Source organism: Chiroxiphia lanceolata, chromosome 10 (assembly GCF_009829145.1).
Source record: "Chiroxiphia lanceolata isolate bChiLan1 chromosome 10, bChiLan1.pri, whole genome shotgun sequence".
Taxonomy (NCBI): Eukaryota; Metazoa; Chordata; class Aves; order Passeriformes; family Pipridae; genus Chiroxiphia; species Chiroxiphia lanceolata.
In genome coordinates this window covers 22745281-22758892 of record NC_045646.1, presented here as the reverse complement: position 1 = coordinate 22758892, position 13612 = coordinate 22745281, and the positions used below count along the sequence as shown (strand labels likewise).

At 57.9% G+C, this 13612-nt stretch overlaps 3 protein-coding genes across 7 annotated transcripts in view; 2 read left to right on the top strand and 1 right to left on the bottom strand.

Annotated features, from left to right (window-relative positions):
• Nucleotide 1: 1 nt before the first annotated feature.
• On the top strand, nt 2-5267 carry SCLY (selenocysteine lyase). 3 transcript variants are annotated; one of them, XM_032698248.1, is made up of 14 exons: nt 8-111; nt 196-360; nt 444-545; nt 627-738; nt 850-1000; nt 1269-1396; nt 1476-1640; nt 2177-2283; nt 2590-2626; nt 2982-3065; nt 3215-3317; nt 3480-3555; nt 4205-4393; nt 4914-5025. In XM_032698248.1, the coding sequence occupies exons 2-13, from the start codon at nt 311-313 to the stop codon at nt 4362-4364; spliced, it is 1275 nt and encodes a 424-aa protein (XP_032554139.1). In that variant the 5' UTR covers nt 8-111; nt 196-310; the 3' UTR covers nt 4365-4393; nt 4914-5025. The 3 variants fall into 3 exon arrangements, with proteins under 3 accessions (XP_032554140.1, XP_032554139.1, XP_032554138.1); XM_032698247.1 differs by lacking the exon at nt 4205-4393 and having other exon boundaries at nt 4914-5267; XM_032698249.1 differs by lacking the exons at nt 444-545; nt 627-738; nt 4205-4393 and having other exon boundaries at nt 2-111; nt 4914-5263.
• Nucleotides 5268-5729: 462 nt separating this feature from the next.
• Nucleotides 5730-12645, bottom strand: SLC35G2 (solute carrier family 35 member G2). 2 transcript variants are annotated; one of them, XM_032698251.1, is made up of 3 exons: nt 12514-12645; nt 8209-8384; nt 5730-7492 (listed from the first exon to the last, which is right to left on the bottom strand). In XM_032698251.1, exon 3 carries the CDS (start codon nt 7468-7470, stop codon nt 6241-6243), a length of 1230 nt encoding a protein of 409 aa, XP_032554142.1. In that variant the 5' UTR covers nt 7471-7492; nt 8209-8384; nt 12514-12645; the 3' UTR covers nt 5730-6240. The 2 variants fall into 2 exon arrangements, with proteins under 2 accessions (XP_032554142.1, XP_032554141.1); XM_032698250.1 differs by lacking the exon at nt 12514-12645 and having other exon boundaries at nt 8209-9369.
• Nucleotides 12646-13549: 904 nt separating this feature from the next.
• The window catches only part of STAG1 (stromal antigen 1), a 163403-nt gene continuing 163340 nt past the window's right edge, over nt 13550-13612 (top strand). For both annotated transcript variants that reach the window (XM_032698451.1, XM_032698449.1), the window contains exon 1: nt 13550-13591. The gene's annotated coding sequence lies outside the window, so the exon portion shown is untranslated. The remainder of the gene's footprint in view (nt 13592-13612) is intronic.

Sequence of the window (13612 nt, the reverse complement as noted above, 5' to 3'; positions counted from 1 at the left end):
CCGCCCCTTCCGCCGAGGCCTGCGGGAACGGCGCGTGAGAGCGAGCGGGGAGCGGGGCTGTAACGGGGCAGCTGATTGGTGGGGCTGGCACAAGCAGGAGGGAGCTGATTGGTGGGCGCTGGTACAGGCAGGAGGGAGCTGATTGGTGGGCGCTGGTACAGGCAGGAGGGAGCTGATTGGTGGATGTTGGTACAGGCAGGGCGGGTCCTGGTCTTCCCCGTGCTGCCCTCGTGTTTTTGCCCGGGTGCCAGGGCGGGGCCAGGGCAGGGCCTCGGCGGTCTGGCAGCAGGACGAGACAGTGCGGGCAGTGATGGGCGCTGGGACAGAGCTGGCAGAGGCACGTTGTGACCCGTCTGAGGGGTGAGACCTTGCCCTGCCCTGTGTCGTGTGCGTGGGCCCCCCCCCCATTCCCCCAGTGCTCCTCACCTGCCCCCTGCCCCCAGGAGGGTGTACCTGGACCACAACGCCACTACCCCGCTGGCCCCCGAGGCAGCCCAGGCCGTGCAGGATGCCCTGACCCAGGCTTGGGGCAACCCTAGCAGCGCCCACCCCACAGGTAAGGACCAGGGGGCAAAGGGGGTCCCTGGGCCAGACCCGTGTTCGGGGGCCACGGGAGCTGCCAGGTGTCATCCTGCAGGCAGGAAGGCCAAGGAGCTGATCGGCAGAGCCAGGGAGAGCCTGGCACAGATGGTGGGGGCCCGGCCTGAGGACATCGTGTTCACCTCAGGGGGCACCGAGGTGGGAGCACTGAGCCCTGATCCCCTCCCCAGCAAACAGCGATGGGGTCAATGGAGACGAAGGGCACCTGCTTCCTCTGGGCCTTCACCTCCCTCTGTCTCCTGTCCCCAGGCCAACAACATGGTGATCCACACCGCCCGCAGGCACTTCCTCGAGAGCCAGACCGAGGACAGCCCGGGGACACCGCACATCGTGACATCCAGTGTGGAGCACGACTCCATCCGCCTGCCCCTGGAGCAGCTGAGCAAGGACAGCCTGGCAGGTGGGTGGCACAGGGGCAGGGTGAGGTTTGCATGGAGGACTTCTCTCCACGGGCATTTCTGTCAAGGAGGGTGGGACCTACGAGCTCCATGCTGTTCCCCTTCCCCCAAAAGGGCTCTGGCTCCACCAGTGGTGCCCCATTCCCTCAGGAATGTATTTTGTACCTTTGCACCTGCTGCCCCACACTCCTGCCCTGCCTAGCAGGGCGCAGGCAGCCCCGAGTGCCCTCGGACTCCCTGGCAAACCTCATGCTTGTTCTCTGCTTGCAGAAGCCACCTTTGTGCCCGTGTCCCCGCAGAGCGGGCGGGCCGAGGTGGACGATGTCCTCGCTGCCATCCGGCCCAACACCTGCCTGGTGTCCCTCATGTTGGCCAACAACGAGACCGGCGTCATCATGGTGAGTGTGGGGCAGCCCCGCAAAGAGGTGCCTGAGCAGGGAGCGGGGGGCCCTGGACACAGCCCCTCACCCTCCACAGCCCGTGGCGGAGCTGAGCCAGCGCATCAGAGCCCTCAACCAGCGCAGGGCGGGGCAGGGGCTGCCCCGGGTGCTGCTGCACACGGACGCGGCCCAGATGATCGGCAAGGGGCGTGTGGACGTGCAGGAGCTGGGCGTGGACTATCTCACCATCGTGGGGCACAAGGTACAGCTCCTCCTCGCCATGGGGGGCCCAGGGTACAGCTCCTCCTCACCATGGGGGACACAAGGTACAGCTCCTCCTCATTGTGGGGGCACAGGATAAGGCTCCTCCTCACCATGGGGGGCACAAGGTATGGCTCTTCCTCATTGTGGGGGCACAGGGTAAGGCCCCTCCTCACCATGAGGACACAGGGTATGGCCCCTCCTCTCCATGGGGGGACACAGGGTGTGGCCTTGTTCACCTGGCCCAGCCACTGTTCGCCCTGTCAGACATCTCTGTGGGGGTGCCAGGGGACTTTGGGTGGCCCCACAGCTCAGTGCCTTGTCAGTGGCCGAAGCTTTCCTGCTGGCTGGGGCTCTGCAGACCCTGCGGGTCAGGGCCCTGCCTGGAGCAGGGAGCAGGAGGGGACCAGGGATGGGGAACAGCCCTGCAGTGGTCTGTGCCCGTGGGACAGCCCAGCCCTGGAGGGCAATGGGTGTGTGCCGGAGCACGGGAGGGGCTGGCAGTGTCCCCAGGTCACAGTGCTGTCTGTCCCACAGTTCTATGGCCCCCGCATCGGTGCCCTGTACGTGCGCGGCCCCGGCAGCACGGCCCCCCTGCACCCCCTGCTCTTCGGGGGGGGACAGGAGAGGAGCTTCCGCCCAGGGTAAGGTGGTGGGGGTGGCCCGGGAGCTGGGGCTGGTGGCCAAGCCACAGGTGGCTGCCTTATCTGAGCTGAGCTGGCAGCTGTGTCACTGCCAGCCCTGGGGCGAGCAGCCCGGTGCAGCAGGGACACGCATCCATGTGTGGAACTCCCTGGGGCTCAGGCTTCACCACAGGTGGGACCCCAGAGTGGAACTGCCCCCTTCCCAGGGAGGTGCCAGTGCTGAGGGGTCCCACCCAGGGAATGTCTGTGCCACAGGTTGGGTTTCTGGTCCAGAGAAATAACTCACTCTTCCCTCTTCCATTCCAGCACCGAGAACACCCCGATGATCGCTGGCCTGGGCCAGGTGAGCTGGTGATGGGCGGGGCTTAAGTGGTTCCCTGCTGGTGCTTCCTGGCAGAACCAGCACAGGGACAGCCACTTGTGCTTCCTGATCATTAGAAATTACAAACTTAGGGTGCAGGAGGGCAGGAGAACTACGGGGAAGGGAAATGGAGCTTTCTGGTGCCAGTGGGATGTGGTGCTTCAGGGCACTTGCTGCAGGTTTGCTGCCCTGGCAGTCACACAGCTCAGGGCACCAAGGGGCCATGGGGGACACAGGGCACTGGCAATCACAGAGACTGTTCCAGGCTGGACTCTCATTCCAGGGACCACACACAGGGGGAGGGAGGTATCAGAGTGTCGGGATTTTATGTCCTCAGGCTGCAGAGTTGGTGAGCAAGAACTGGGAGGCCTACGAGGCTCATATGCGGGATGTCCGTGATTACCTGGAGGCCAGGCTGGAGGTGAGCACACCTGGGCCCTTCCTGGGGTGTCAGCCTGCAGAGCAGGGCCTGGAGCAGGGTGGGTTATGTCCCTCTGGCCCTGCCACCCCCTCATCAGGGCAGAGCTGCTCGTGAACCTCGAGGAGTTCACAGCCCTCTGATTTCTCCAGGCCTCCTTTGGGAAGGAGAGGATCCACTTCAACAGTCGCTTTAAGGGCTCCAAGCGACTCTGCAACACCTCTAACTTCTCCATCCTGGGACCAGGCCTCCAAGGTAGCTCTTCCCCCAGCACTGCCCTGTGCTGTGCCCACGGAGCCAAGCCCCTGCCCCTCACAGCCCCCGTGCCCGCTGTGGCACCGGGCAGGGCTGTGGGGCAGGGTGGCCATGGGGCAGGGTGGCCCTGGCACAGAGCAGAGCTGTGCTGTGTCCCTGCAGGGCACAGGGTGCTGGCTCACTGCAAGGTGCTGCTGGCCAGCGTGGGGGCCGCCTGCCACTCGGACAAGGGGGAGCGGTAAGCACTGGCTGCTCCAGGCCCGGGGTCTGCCAAGGGAACAGTGGGCAGGAGGGAGGGAAACGGGGCAGGGAAAGGGCCTGTGTGGGGCTTGGGCAGTGTCACCTGGAGCAGAGAGAGTGCAGAGCTTTCCAGAGGGGCTGAAGGGCTGGGAAGGGGATTATTGCAGGAGACACAGTTGGAACGCTTGATTGCTGCTTGGAGGGACTTTGTCCCTCCCGGCTTTGGTGATCCAGCTGAGCTTGGAAGTACTTTGGAACTCCTGTCGCTGCCAGAAGGGAGCCTGCCTTATGTTCACGTGTGTCTGGCTCACTCACTGCAGCCCCATTTGGGTCTCCAGATGGCTCCTCTGGGGAAGGTGGGAACAGCAGCTGCTTTTGGCCTGGTCTAGAGCAGTGCTCTTTAGCTATGGCAGAGTTGCCAACCCACAGGGACATGGCACAGGTTCTTCCTGGGAGGGGAAGAGCCAGATCCTCCGTAGGGCAACAGGCACAGTGAGAGCGGCTGCCCTTGGACAGCAGTTAGGGTGCTGTACAGGAGACAGGTTTGCCTGGAGCACATGGGCTCCCTCTCACAGCCTGGGGAGGTTCCTGGTGGGGTGTGTGTTTCCTTGGCCTTCAGTCCAACCCGCCCACCCCTTGTGTCCCAGGCCCTCCCCGATCCTGCTGGGCTGTGGGATCCCCCCCGCCGTGGCACAGAACGCCCTGCGGCTCAGCGTGGGCCGGCACACCTCGCGGGCAGACGTGGACCTGGCGGTGCAGGACCTGCTGCAGGCGGTGGCACAGCTGGAGCAGCACCACGCTCCGTAGCCCTGGGCACCCTCTCGGCCATCACCCAGGTCCTGGGGGGGGACTGTGCCCTGCTTGGCTCCTGGGTGCCTCTGCCAGTCTGCGCTCAGGGTGCCTGGGGGGGCAGGGAGGGTGTGAGGAGGGGGCTTTGCTGCTCTGGGGCAGCTCAGGACTCATCCCCACTGCCCAGGGGAGGCTCCTGGGGAGTGTTGCTGCCGAGTGCTCCTTGCTGGCAGCAGGTACCCAGCTGGCTGCAGGCACGGCATGTGTTGGCAGGAGTGAGGCACAGTCACGAGCTCGGCTCCCTGCGGAGCGGGACAGGCACGGCAGCCGTGGGAGCTGGAGCCTTTTGCCCTGCTTACTTTCCGTAAAGGAAGCTTTCCTGCTGTCTGAGCAGTCAGAGGAAGAAAGACCATCTGCCCCAGAGAGAAATCAGCTGATAGAAGCACAGCAAGATTCTGGGCTGGGAACTGCCCTGCCCTGAGCTACCAGAGGGATTTTTTGGCCGGGCACGGCTTTCCCAGCACCACATTGCTTTACCTGCTCCCCTTTCTCCTGTCCTTCCTGCAGTGGGCACAACTCCTCCTGCCAGCTCCTCCTGCTCCTCAAGGAAACAGTGGTGGGGGCAGCTGTCACTGAGCCAGTGCCTGAGGAACCCTGTCCCCCTGACACCGGGGGTCAGCGACGTGGGAAGACGTGGGTGTCACACAGACCTGGGCTGGCTGGTGTCAGGGAACCTGCTCTCCGGGGTATTCATAGGAATAAAAGTAATTGCTGCTGCTGTGGCTTTTTCCAAGTAAAATGTGTTTTCCATGGGGGAAGCTGGAGTGGTTGAGATGATCTGAGTGATGCATTTTTCCCTGGAAAATGCTCACGTCCCAGAACAGAGGCACAATCGGCTGGGGTGGGGAGGTGCCTGCTGGGCCTGGTTGGCATGGAGACCACTGACAGAGTCTTGGATGCTGGCCTTTCTCTTTACAGCTGGACATTAGCATGGCCAGGAGCAGTGTTTGCAACCACAGAATCCTGGGGCTTTTTGTAGATCTGCTTTCTAACTGCAGTGGTGGGACCCAGGCACCCTGACTGAAGTCGCTGCTGCCTTCCAGGCTGGTCCGTGTTACCAGCACTGCTCACACCTTGACCTCAAACACAGTCTTTATTTTCTCACTTTTTTTCCCCTCCTTTGCATAATAGTCAAAACCTCTTTTAGAAAAAGTGGTTCCATAGAAAGGGTTTTGCTCTGCTTCAGAGGTAGATCTTTGATCCATCACAGATCTTGTAGTTCCTGGGGACCTTTCCCAGCTGTGGCACAACTGGAGATTCAGCGTTTGGGGCTCTCTTTCCCTTACGGGAGGTTTGGGCTTCCTGCATTGGTTCAGACAGAAATTTAACCACAAAGCACAAGAAGCTTTACTGACTTCTATACACACAGGAAACACAAGTTTTAGCCACAGAAATTTAACATTACTTCATTTAGAATATTGCAGGCAAAACTTAAGAAGCATTAAAGAGGACTCGGACCACTGCAATGGTTTTACTGCTCATTTTCCTACTTCCACAGTGCACAAGAATGAGTCACCAGTGAACCCCTCTGTACTGCCTTATCCAGAGAAGGGCAGGAAGAACATGTGTGACTTGGCCTTCCCTTCTGTGGGCCAGCCTGTGCTTCTGCTCATGCACCCTGTGTGGTGCCCTTTTGTGTATGACAAACTGTCAGTCGTCATGTGCAGCAGAACAAATTCACCTGGCATGGGGGAGTCTGGGAACACCAACATTGCTACATCAGCTGAGAACTGAAATGGCAGAGAGAGGACCTGGCCACGACGCCGGGGCACGGGAGCTGAAATGAAGTTACGTTCACGTGGTCACAGCCAGACTCAGACAGCAAAGCTGTGGTTCATTTAATGGAGGAGTCCACGATCTCCTGATAATCTTGCTGCCTTAGATTCATCCAGGAGAGTTTGTAACACGCCAGGAAGAAGACACTGGCCAGAATGAGGGCGGCCCCGAGCAGGTCGCAGGCGCCCGGGACGATGCGCAGCACGAGGAGCTGCAGGGCCATGGCGATGACGACCTCCAGGTGCTGCACGGTGCTCACCAGCGCGGGGTGGAACTTGCTCAGGGCGTAGTAGACCCCCAGGAAGGCTGCGGTGGAGCACAGGCAGATGGCCAGGAGGTAGCTCCAGGTTTCTCCATCCAGGGGCACGATTGGCTCCTGGAGCAGGAACATGGTGGCCGCTCCCCACAGCGTCCCCGTCCAGCTGAAGGTGAACAGGGCTGTCCACATGCTGATGTTGTCCTTGATGGACCTGTAGACTATCATGGAGAGGGCAGTGGTCAGGCCGGCCATGACGGTCATGGTGTAGCCAAAAGCTTCCTTCCAGGTGCTCAGCAAAGAGTTTTCCTCCTTAACAATGTTGGGGATCATGACCAGGCAAACGCCAAACACGCTGCCGACCGCAGTGACTATGTCTATGTGAGCCATTCCCTCATCCATGAGTAAGAAAGCCAGAATGGCACTGAACACCGTGGTGGTCGCCCTCCACATGATGGTTCCATTGCTGGGGGCCACTATGGAGAAGGAGGTGTAGGCACAGGTGATGGAGACCACGTTGCACACCCCGTAGAAGAAGAGCCGGAGCCTGTAGCCTTTGGGGCCGAAGGGAGGCTCGTGGTGGTAACACACCACAGCGAGGGACAGCACCTGCAGGACCGAGCGGATGAAGATCAGCTCTAGGGAGGGCACTTTGGAGCGGTCAGAAACCAATCTGGTGATGAGAGCCACGCAGCCGTGAGCCACGGCAGAGCCGAACAGGACTGCCCACGTCCTCCTGGACTGCAGGGCATTCCCTTCAGGAAAATGCTGGCACTGTCCCACTTCGCCAGGTTTGGGCAGTTGTGCTGGCTTGGTGTCTATTGTACCAAAAAAAGTCCTTTCTCTCCTTTTCCCATCACTCAGTAGTCTTCTCTTAGGATTATCCTCCTTAAATACTCCAGGATCTTCATTAACATCCTCACATCCTTCTTCTCCTGGCTGGGGATAATGAGAAGTGTATTTCACTGTTACTGTGTTGGGATGGATTTTCACTCGCTTTTTGACTGGGTATTTTTGGGAAGACGTATCCATTTCCTTAGAGAAATGCCCTGGTCTTAAAAACAAACAGAGATACCCTGTTATTTAATGGTCAGTGAGAGACTCATTAATATGTAAATGCTGTTAGTGTTTACGAGCTGTTTTTATCAACAAAGCCCAAGTACTAGTAGACTGTTCTTGGTTTTGCTCTGGTTTTCCACTGAGTTACTGCTTAATACCTTTGATATTTGGGGCATTTGGATCTCCTTAAAAGTCACCCATGGCTCTTTATTTTAGTCGCTAATTTTTGAAAATGACACATGTTCTCATTATGTGTGGTTTGTATAATGCACTCTGATATATTCTTATTCTAATGAGAGAGTTTCCTTGCAAAGCTTTTTACCCTGTAATTATGAATGATAGTTAATTGCTTGCCAGTGTTACAAGGAGATATTTGGCTGGAGGAGATGACAGAGAGCAACTCAGGGAAGCAGGGAGCATCCCTGAGCAAGTCAGCAGTTAGCATATGAATAACAACACATCTCTGAACAATACTTGGGCAGTGTTAAACCCTCCTGTCTCCCAGGGAAGGTCCATTTCCCGCTACACAAGCAGTGCCTGTTATTTGTGCAGGGAGGAGCAGGTTAATTCAGGCAGAAAGACTCACTGAAATGTGTTTTCACAGCACCCCCCACCATCTGTGCAGAGCTCTTCCACGTGAAGTGGCAGCAGGAAGAATGAACCTTCCCTGCCTTCTATTCACCCCAGCAAATAAACCTGTGCAGACCTTACCTGTGGCAGAGAGATTTAATCCCGAGCCAGAGGAGGAAAACAGCTCTTCGTCATATCCATCCTTGCCCGGGTGTCTAGACAGAAACAGCAGCTGCTCTCAGGCGTCCCAGAGGAAGGGTTACAATCACCTCAGCACAGAATGTGAAACCCAAGGGAGCCACACAACCCAAAAAGCTCTAGATGGGGAGAAAGCAATCGGTGTCACCTTGCCAAAACCACTCCTCAGCCATCTCTCCCAGAATTATTGATGGAATCGATCCAAGGAACAAGAGGTGGTTTGGTGAGCATAAGGTTCCTACAGCGTGATGATTCAGAGCAGATTCCCCATTCCGTGCCTGCTGTCGTGTCTCACAGCGCTGCGGAGCAGAGAATGCCCGGGAGGAGCCATCCTCCCCCCTCCAGCGATCCATCCCCGGAGCCCGCCCAGCCCCGCGGGCAGCACCGGCTCGGCCGCTATGGGGGCAGCAGGGGCTGGGTGTGCACGGTCCTTGTCCCCGGGGAGGACCGAACAGCAGAGCAGGGGGGTCCTGAGTGTGCCAGAGCACCGCCCATGGACAACAGGGCTGAGCAGCACGGCAGTGGATTGTCGGGGAAAACAGACCCAAGGCAGCTTGACCCTGTGTGTGCAGAACACAGACCCAAGGCAGCGTGAGCGTGTGTGTGTGCAGAACACAGACCCAAGGCAGTGTGACCGTGTGTGTGCAGAACACAGACCCAAGGCAGTGTGACCGTGTGTGTGCAGGAGAACACAGACCAAGGCAGTGTGACCGTGTGTGTGCAGAACACAGACCAAGGCAGTGTGACCGTGTGTGTGCAGAACACAGACCGAGGCAGTGTGACCGTGTGTGTGCAGAACACAGACCCAAGGCAATGTGACCCTGTGTGTGCAGGAGAACACAGACCCAAGGCAGTGTGACCGTGTGTGTGCAGAACACAGACCCAAGGCAGTGTGACCGTGTGTGCAGCAGCTCCTCACACAAATACTGAAATACCGCGGCCAGGTTGGCGTTATCTCCCTCCCTGATCCGTGACAGCCAAGCACTGCCTGTCTCCTCACAAATACGGTTTACATGAGAATGGCCCGGTCTGCCTTTCTCCTCACAACCCCCCTGCTGCCCCCCGGCTCGGCCGTGCCCTGCTCCCTGCAGGCAGGGCAGGGATCGGGATGGACGGCAGTGCAGAGGGGCAGCCCCGGCCCCAGCCCTGGAGGAAGGGCAGCACCGGTTCGGACCTGCACAAGTGAGAGGGTCCGAGGACAAGAAGCACCCTTGGTCTGTGCTGGAGGCCTCGCCCAGCGCTGCGGGTCACGGTTCTGCTGCTGCCCCAAATCCAGAGCGTGCCCAGCACCCGCCGAGGGGGGGGGGGGTAGTGTTCCAGAGTGCCCAGGGCAGCTCCACGGGCAGGGAGCTTGGGAACGAGCAGCTGCAGTGCCAGGGAAAGTAAATAACGAGCTGGGTATGAGCTGTGCCGGCCGGGAGCTCGAACAACTCGTCAAACATTTACAGACACCTGCCCGTCAAAGGCTTACAAACACCTGCCAGAAACCTGCCTGTCTCACCCGCCCTTTTTCTTCCGCTAGATTGTTATCAGAATCTTTCATATGCAAATGCAGAACGAAGTGCCTGAGCCCAGCAAGGCAGTGGTTTTCCCCAGCACAGCTTTTCCTACCTGGTGTTTTCACCGTGTTACAAACCCACAGCTCTGCCTTGCTGTCTCAAACAAAACTAGGATCTTCCTCATTCGAAGCACAGCATATGGATCAGGGACAAAATAAGGGGAAGGAAAAGAAGACAGAAGGCAGACAACAGCCATTATTATTAGAGTGACAGCAGATCTTGCTTGGTAAACTCAGTCACTTGGTTCAAAAACAGCTGGGGAAATGCTGCAACTGTCCAGGAAAACAAAAAACCAGAACAGCTAATTTGTTACCACAGCATAAACGGCAACTTTCTTGCTTCCTGACATTAAATTACATTGTCTTTCAACAAATAGTTGCAAATTCAACAAAAACAGTTGCAAATCTGGTAGTGGACGTGTGTAACCTATTCAGGGATCTCTCTGGAGGAAAACAATGGCTCAGGAGCAGCAGCAGCAGCTCAAAATGGCTGTGCTGCACACGCTGCTCCTGGGACTCCAGCACCGGGAATACAAGGGCTGGGAGGGCTGCAAGGTGGAGGGCAAACACGTGTGACAGGCAGGAGATGAGACCTAACAAAGAACAAGAAAATAACAGGAGTGCTCAACCCAAAATTTCACTCTCCCTACTAAATACCGAGCGTATGACAAATGTGATGTCAACCCTCCCACAGTATGTTATTTGCACTCCTTGGTGACCTTGCTTTTCTTAACCAGTGAGATTTTCCATAGGGACTGAGATTAGGGCATATCCCAAATCCTTAGAGCGTGTCCCTGACACACATTTAAAATAGACAGGGATCAGCACAGCCTGTGCAGACAACCTGCTACTGCTCTTTCTGCCAGTGCCTTTTGTGGAGATGACGTGAGGTTTTTATTTTCCCTTCATATCTGGAAACATAACATGGTTTATTTACATTTTCTACGAAAAACGTAATTTGGTTTCGAATCGAGTTTAATACAAGGCTGAAGATGAAGCACATGCAAAACTCTCAAGTTACATAACAAAACAAACATCCCCAATTCAAACAACAACCGGAGGCACCCGTTTCAATCACCAGCTCATGGAAATCACTGACTGCCAAAGTGTGAACCTTGTTTTTCCTGTGGATTCAGTAAATGGCACAAATCATTAATAGTACACACACCATGATTTCTCTTAAAAGAAAAAAGGACTCCAAATAGTCCCCTCCTTGGTCAGTCACTGCATATGCTGGTTACCCAGGTAGAAATAGGTGATTATTTGCCACCTGACAGACGGGGGTGGGAGGCTGAGCTCTCCTTGCCGTGCCTGAAGGAGGGAAGCCTTTGAGTGGTGACTCTAACCACCAGTTTTCAGTAAACTCACAGAAAAATACTCTCATCTTCTGCCAGCTCAGTTATAATCAGTCAGGTGACTGCACTGCTATCGGGAAGGACTCACAGACATGGCAATTGCAGCCCATCTGGAGCTGGGAATGAGGGCTCAGCCATCCCTGGGCTCTGAAAGAGGATGCTCCAGTGCCTCTTCTGTGGAAAATCCCACAATCCTGGCAGATCAGGCTGAGTTTGGCAGAGGGGTGGGAGCAATCTCTACAGGAGAATTACAGACTGACAATTCTCCCTGAATATTAGACAATACAAAAGACCCTCCCGCCCCTGCAAACCCACAGGACTGACTGAACTCGTGCCACCTTCACTAAGCACTTCCGTGCAGTGACTTCTCAACATGAGGGGTTTACTTTCGATGCCTTACCAGGGACAGGGAAATCTCCTAAATTCCTGATTCAGCACCATTAAATTACCTGAACCTTGCTGGAGATTCTCAGGTGCTTGATAGTTCAGGCAACTGCACGTGCCAAGGGATCTACACTCATGTGTGGTGTCTGAGTACCTTTACCTTTTTTAGCCAGATTGATACAAATCAATGGTATTAAAAATACATGTGAAGAAACTCGAGTCTTTATTAAAATTTAACGAATAGCAAAAGGTATTTAAGAAAATGAAGGAGCAATTACATGAAAGGAGTCTTTAGCACTGAAGCACAAGGACAAACATTATACACAAACCAACAAACTGGTATCCTGTGTTTTCAGATTAATTGAGTCATGTCCAGCAGTGCTGCCTGAGGGAAGAACCAGCACAGCCTTCACAGAACACAAATATAAACCCTACACTTCAGCCCCAAGAACTGTCAGTATATTCCTGATAATATTTGCTACCCAAAAAACGGGTAGCTGTATTTGTGAGCTCTCTAAAGCCACCACACATGGTTTCAGTGGGATTGTATATGACACCTTTTATTTTCCTTGCTTTCTCTAACCTATTCTCTTGCTGTATAAGGGCTCCATAGGTGTCCATTTCCATGAAAAAATACTATTTTCTAATTTCTCCATTCGTGCCTGTTGCCTGCTGCAGCTACTACCTCTGCAGAGCAACACTGGCATGACAGTGATTTTGCTGCCTGAAAACTTCCCATTCCAAAACAGATCCCTTCAGATCACAATTCCAGACACGGGGAGAGAACAGAGAATACCTCAACGCTGACGTACAGTCCCCTCTAGCACGGGAAAATAGGAAACCGGCTTGGTTAGCTTAGGAAAGGCTGTAAGAGGTACAGTACAGTAGGTGAAGCACGGGAAGGTACCTTGGGGCTCACGACAGCAGAGGACAGGTTAAGATTAGAGATACCTCGCGTGCTGCTTTGGATCCTCTGCCAAGCAGCTGCAGAGCTCGGCACGGCCGCGGGAGTGCGGGGGGACAGCGGGGGCACCGCAGCCGTGCGGCAACCGCGCGATGGCAACTGCGGCCGCTGGGAGGGCGGCTCTCTGGGGGCACCGGGCTCGGCACAGCCCCCGGGCACGGGGGCGAGGGGCGGCCGCTGCCCACTCGGTCCCACCGCCCCCCAGCCCCGCTCGGGCTCCCGACACTCACGGGTACCGGTGTCGGTGCCGCAGCCCCGCCCGGCGCCACCGCCTCCGGCCGCGCCCCCCGCGCCCGCTCCCGCTCCCTCCCCGCCGGGATCACTGGGATCACGGGGCCCGCCCCGCCACGGGCCGCGGCACCGGCACCCCTGGCCCGGCGGGGCCGCCCCGTCCTCCGCACGGCCGGGCTGGGGGCGCTCCGGCCCGCCCTGGGCCCACACTCTGTCGCCAGTCGCCCCTGTCACCGGTGTCCCTGTTCCCGCCGCCTCGCGGAGCTCAGGGCCGCCCCCCGCCACCTCTGTCGCGATAGTCACCCCCTCGGGTGTCCCTGTCCCCGTGGCCGCACGGAGCCAGGGGCCGCCCCCCCTCTGTCGCGATAGTCAGCCCCCTCCCCCCGGTGTCTCGGTCCCCATGGCCTCACGAAGCTCGGGACCACCCCCCCTCTGTCGCGATAGTCGCCCCCCCCCCGAGTGTCCGTATCCGCTCAGCGCACGCGCGGCCGTTTTCGCGCGAAAGACGTTTTCCCGCGCGCCGCGCGCGCCGGGGGCGGGGCCTCTCCCCGGCCCCGCCCCTTCCTCCCCGGCGCGGGCGCGGCACGGGCGGGCAGTGCGGCGGCGCGTCCGGCAGGGGGCGCTGCGCGCCCGGCGCGCGGGGCGGCTGCGCCGAGCGGGTCGGAAATGCCGCCAGGTGGCGGTTTAGGATCGCGGCCCCGCTGAGCCCAACGGGCCCCGCCAGCGCCGCCGCCCCGGCCCGGCCCCGGCCCGCGCCCGCCGGACCCCGCCGCCAGCGCCGCTCCCGCCGCGCTCCCGGGCCGCTCCCGGGGCGCCGCCGACGCGCGGCCCGAGGTGAGCGCGGCGCGCGGGGAG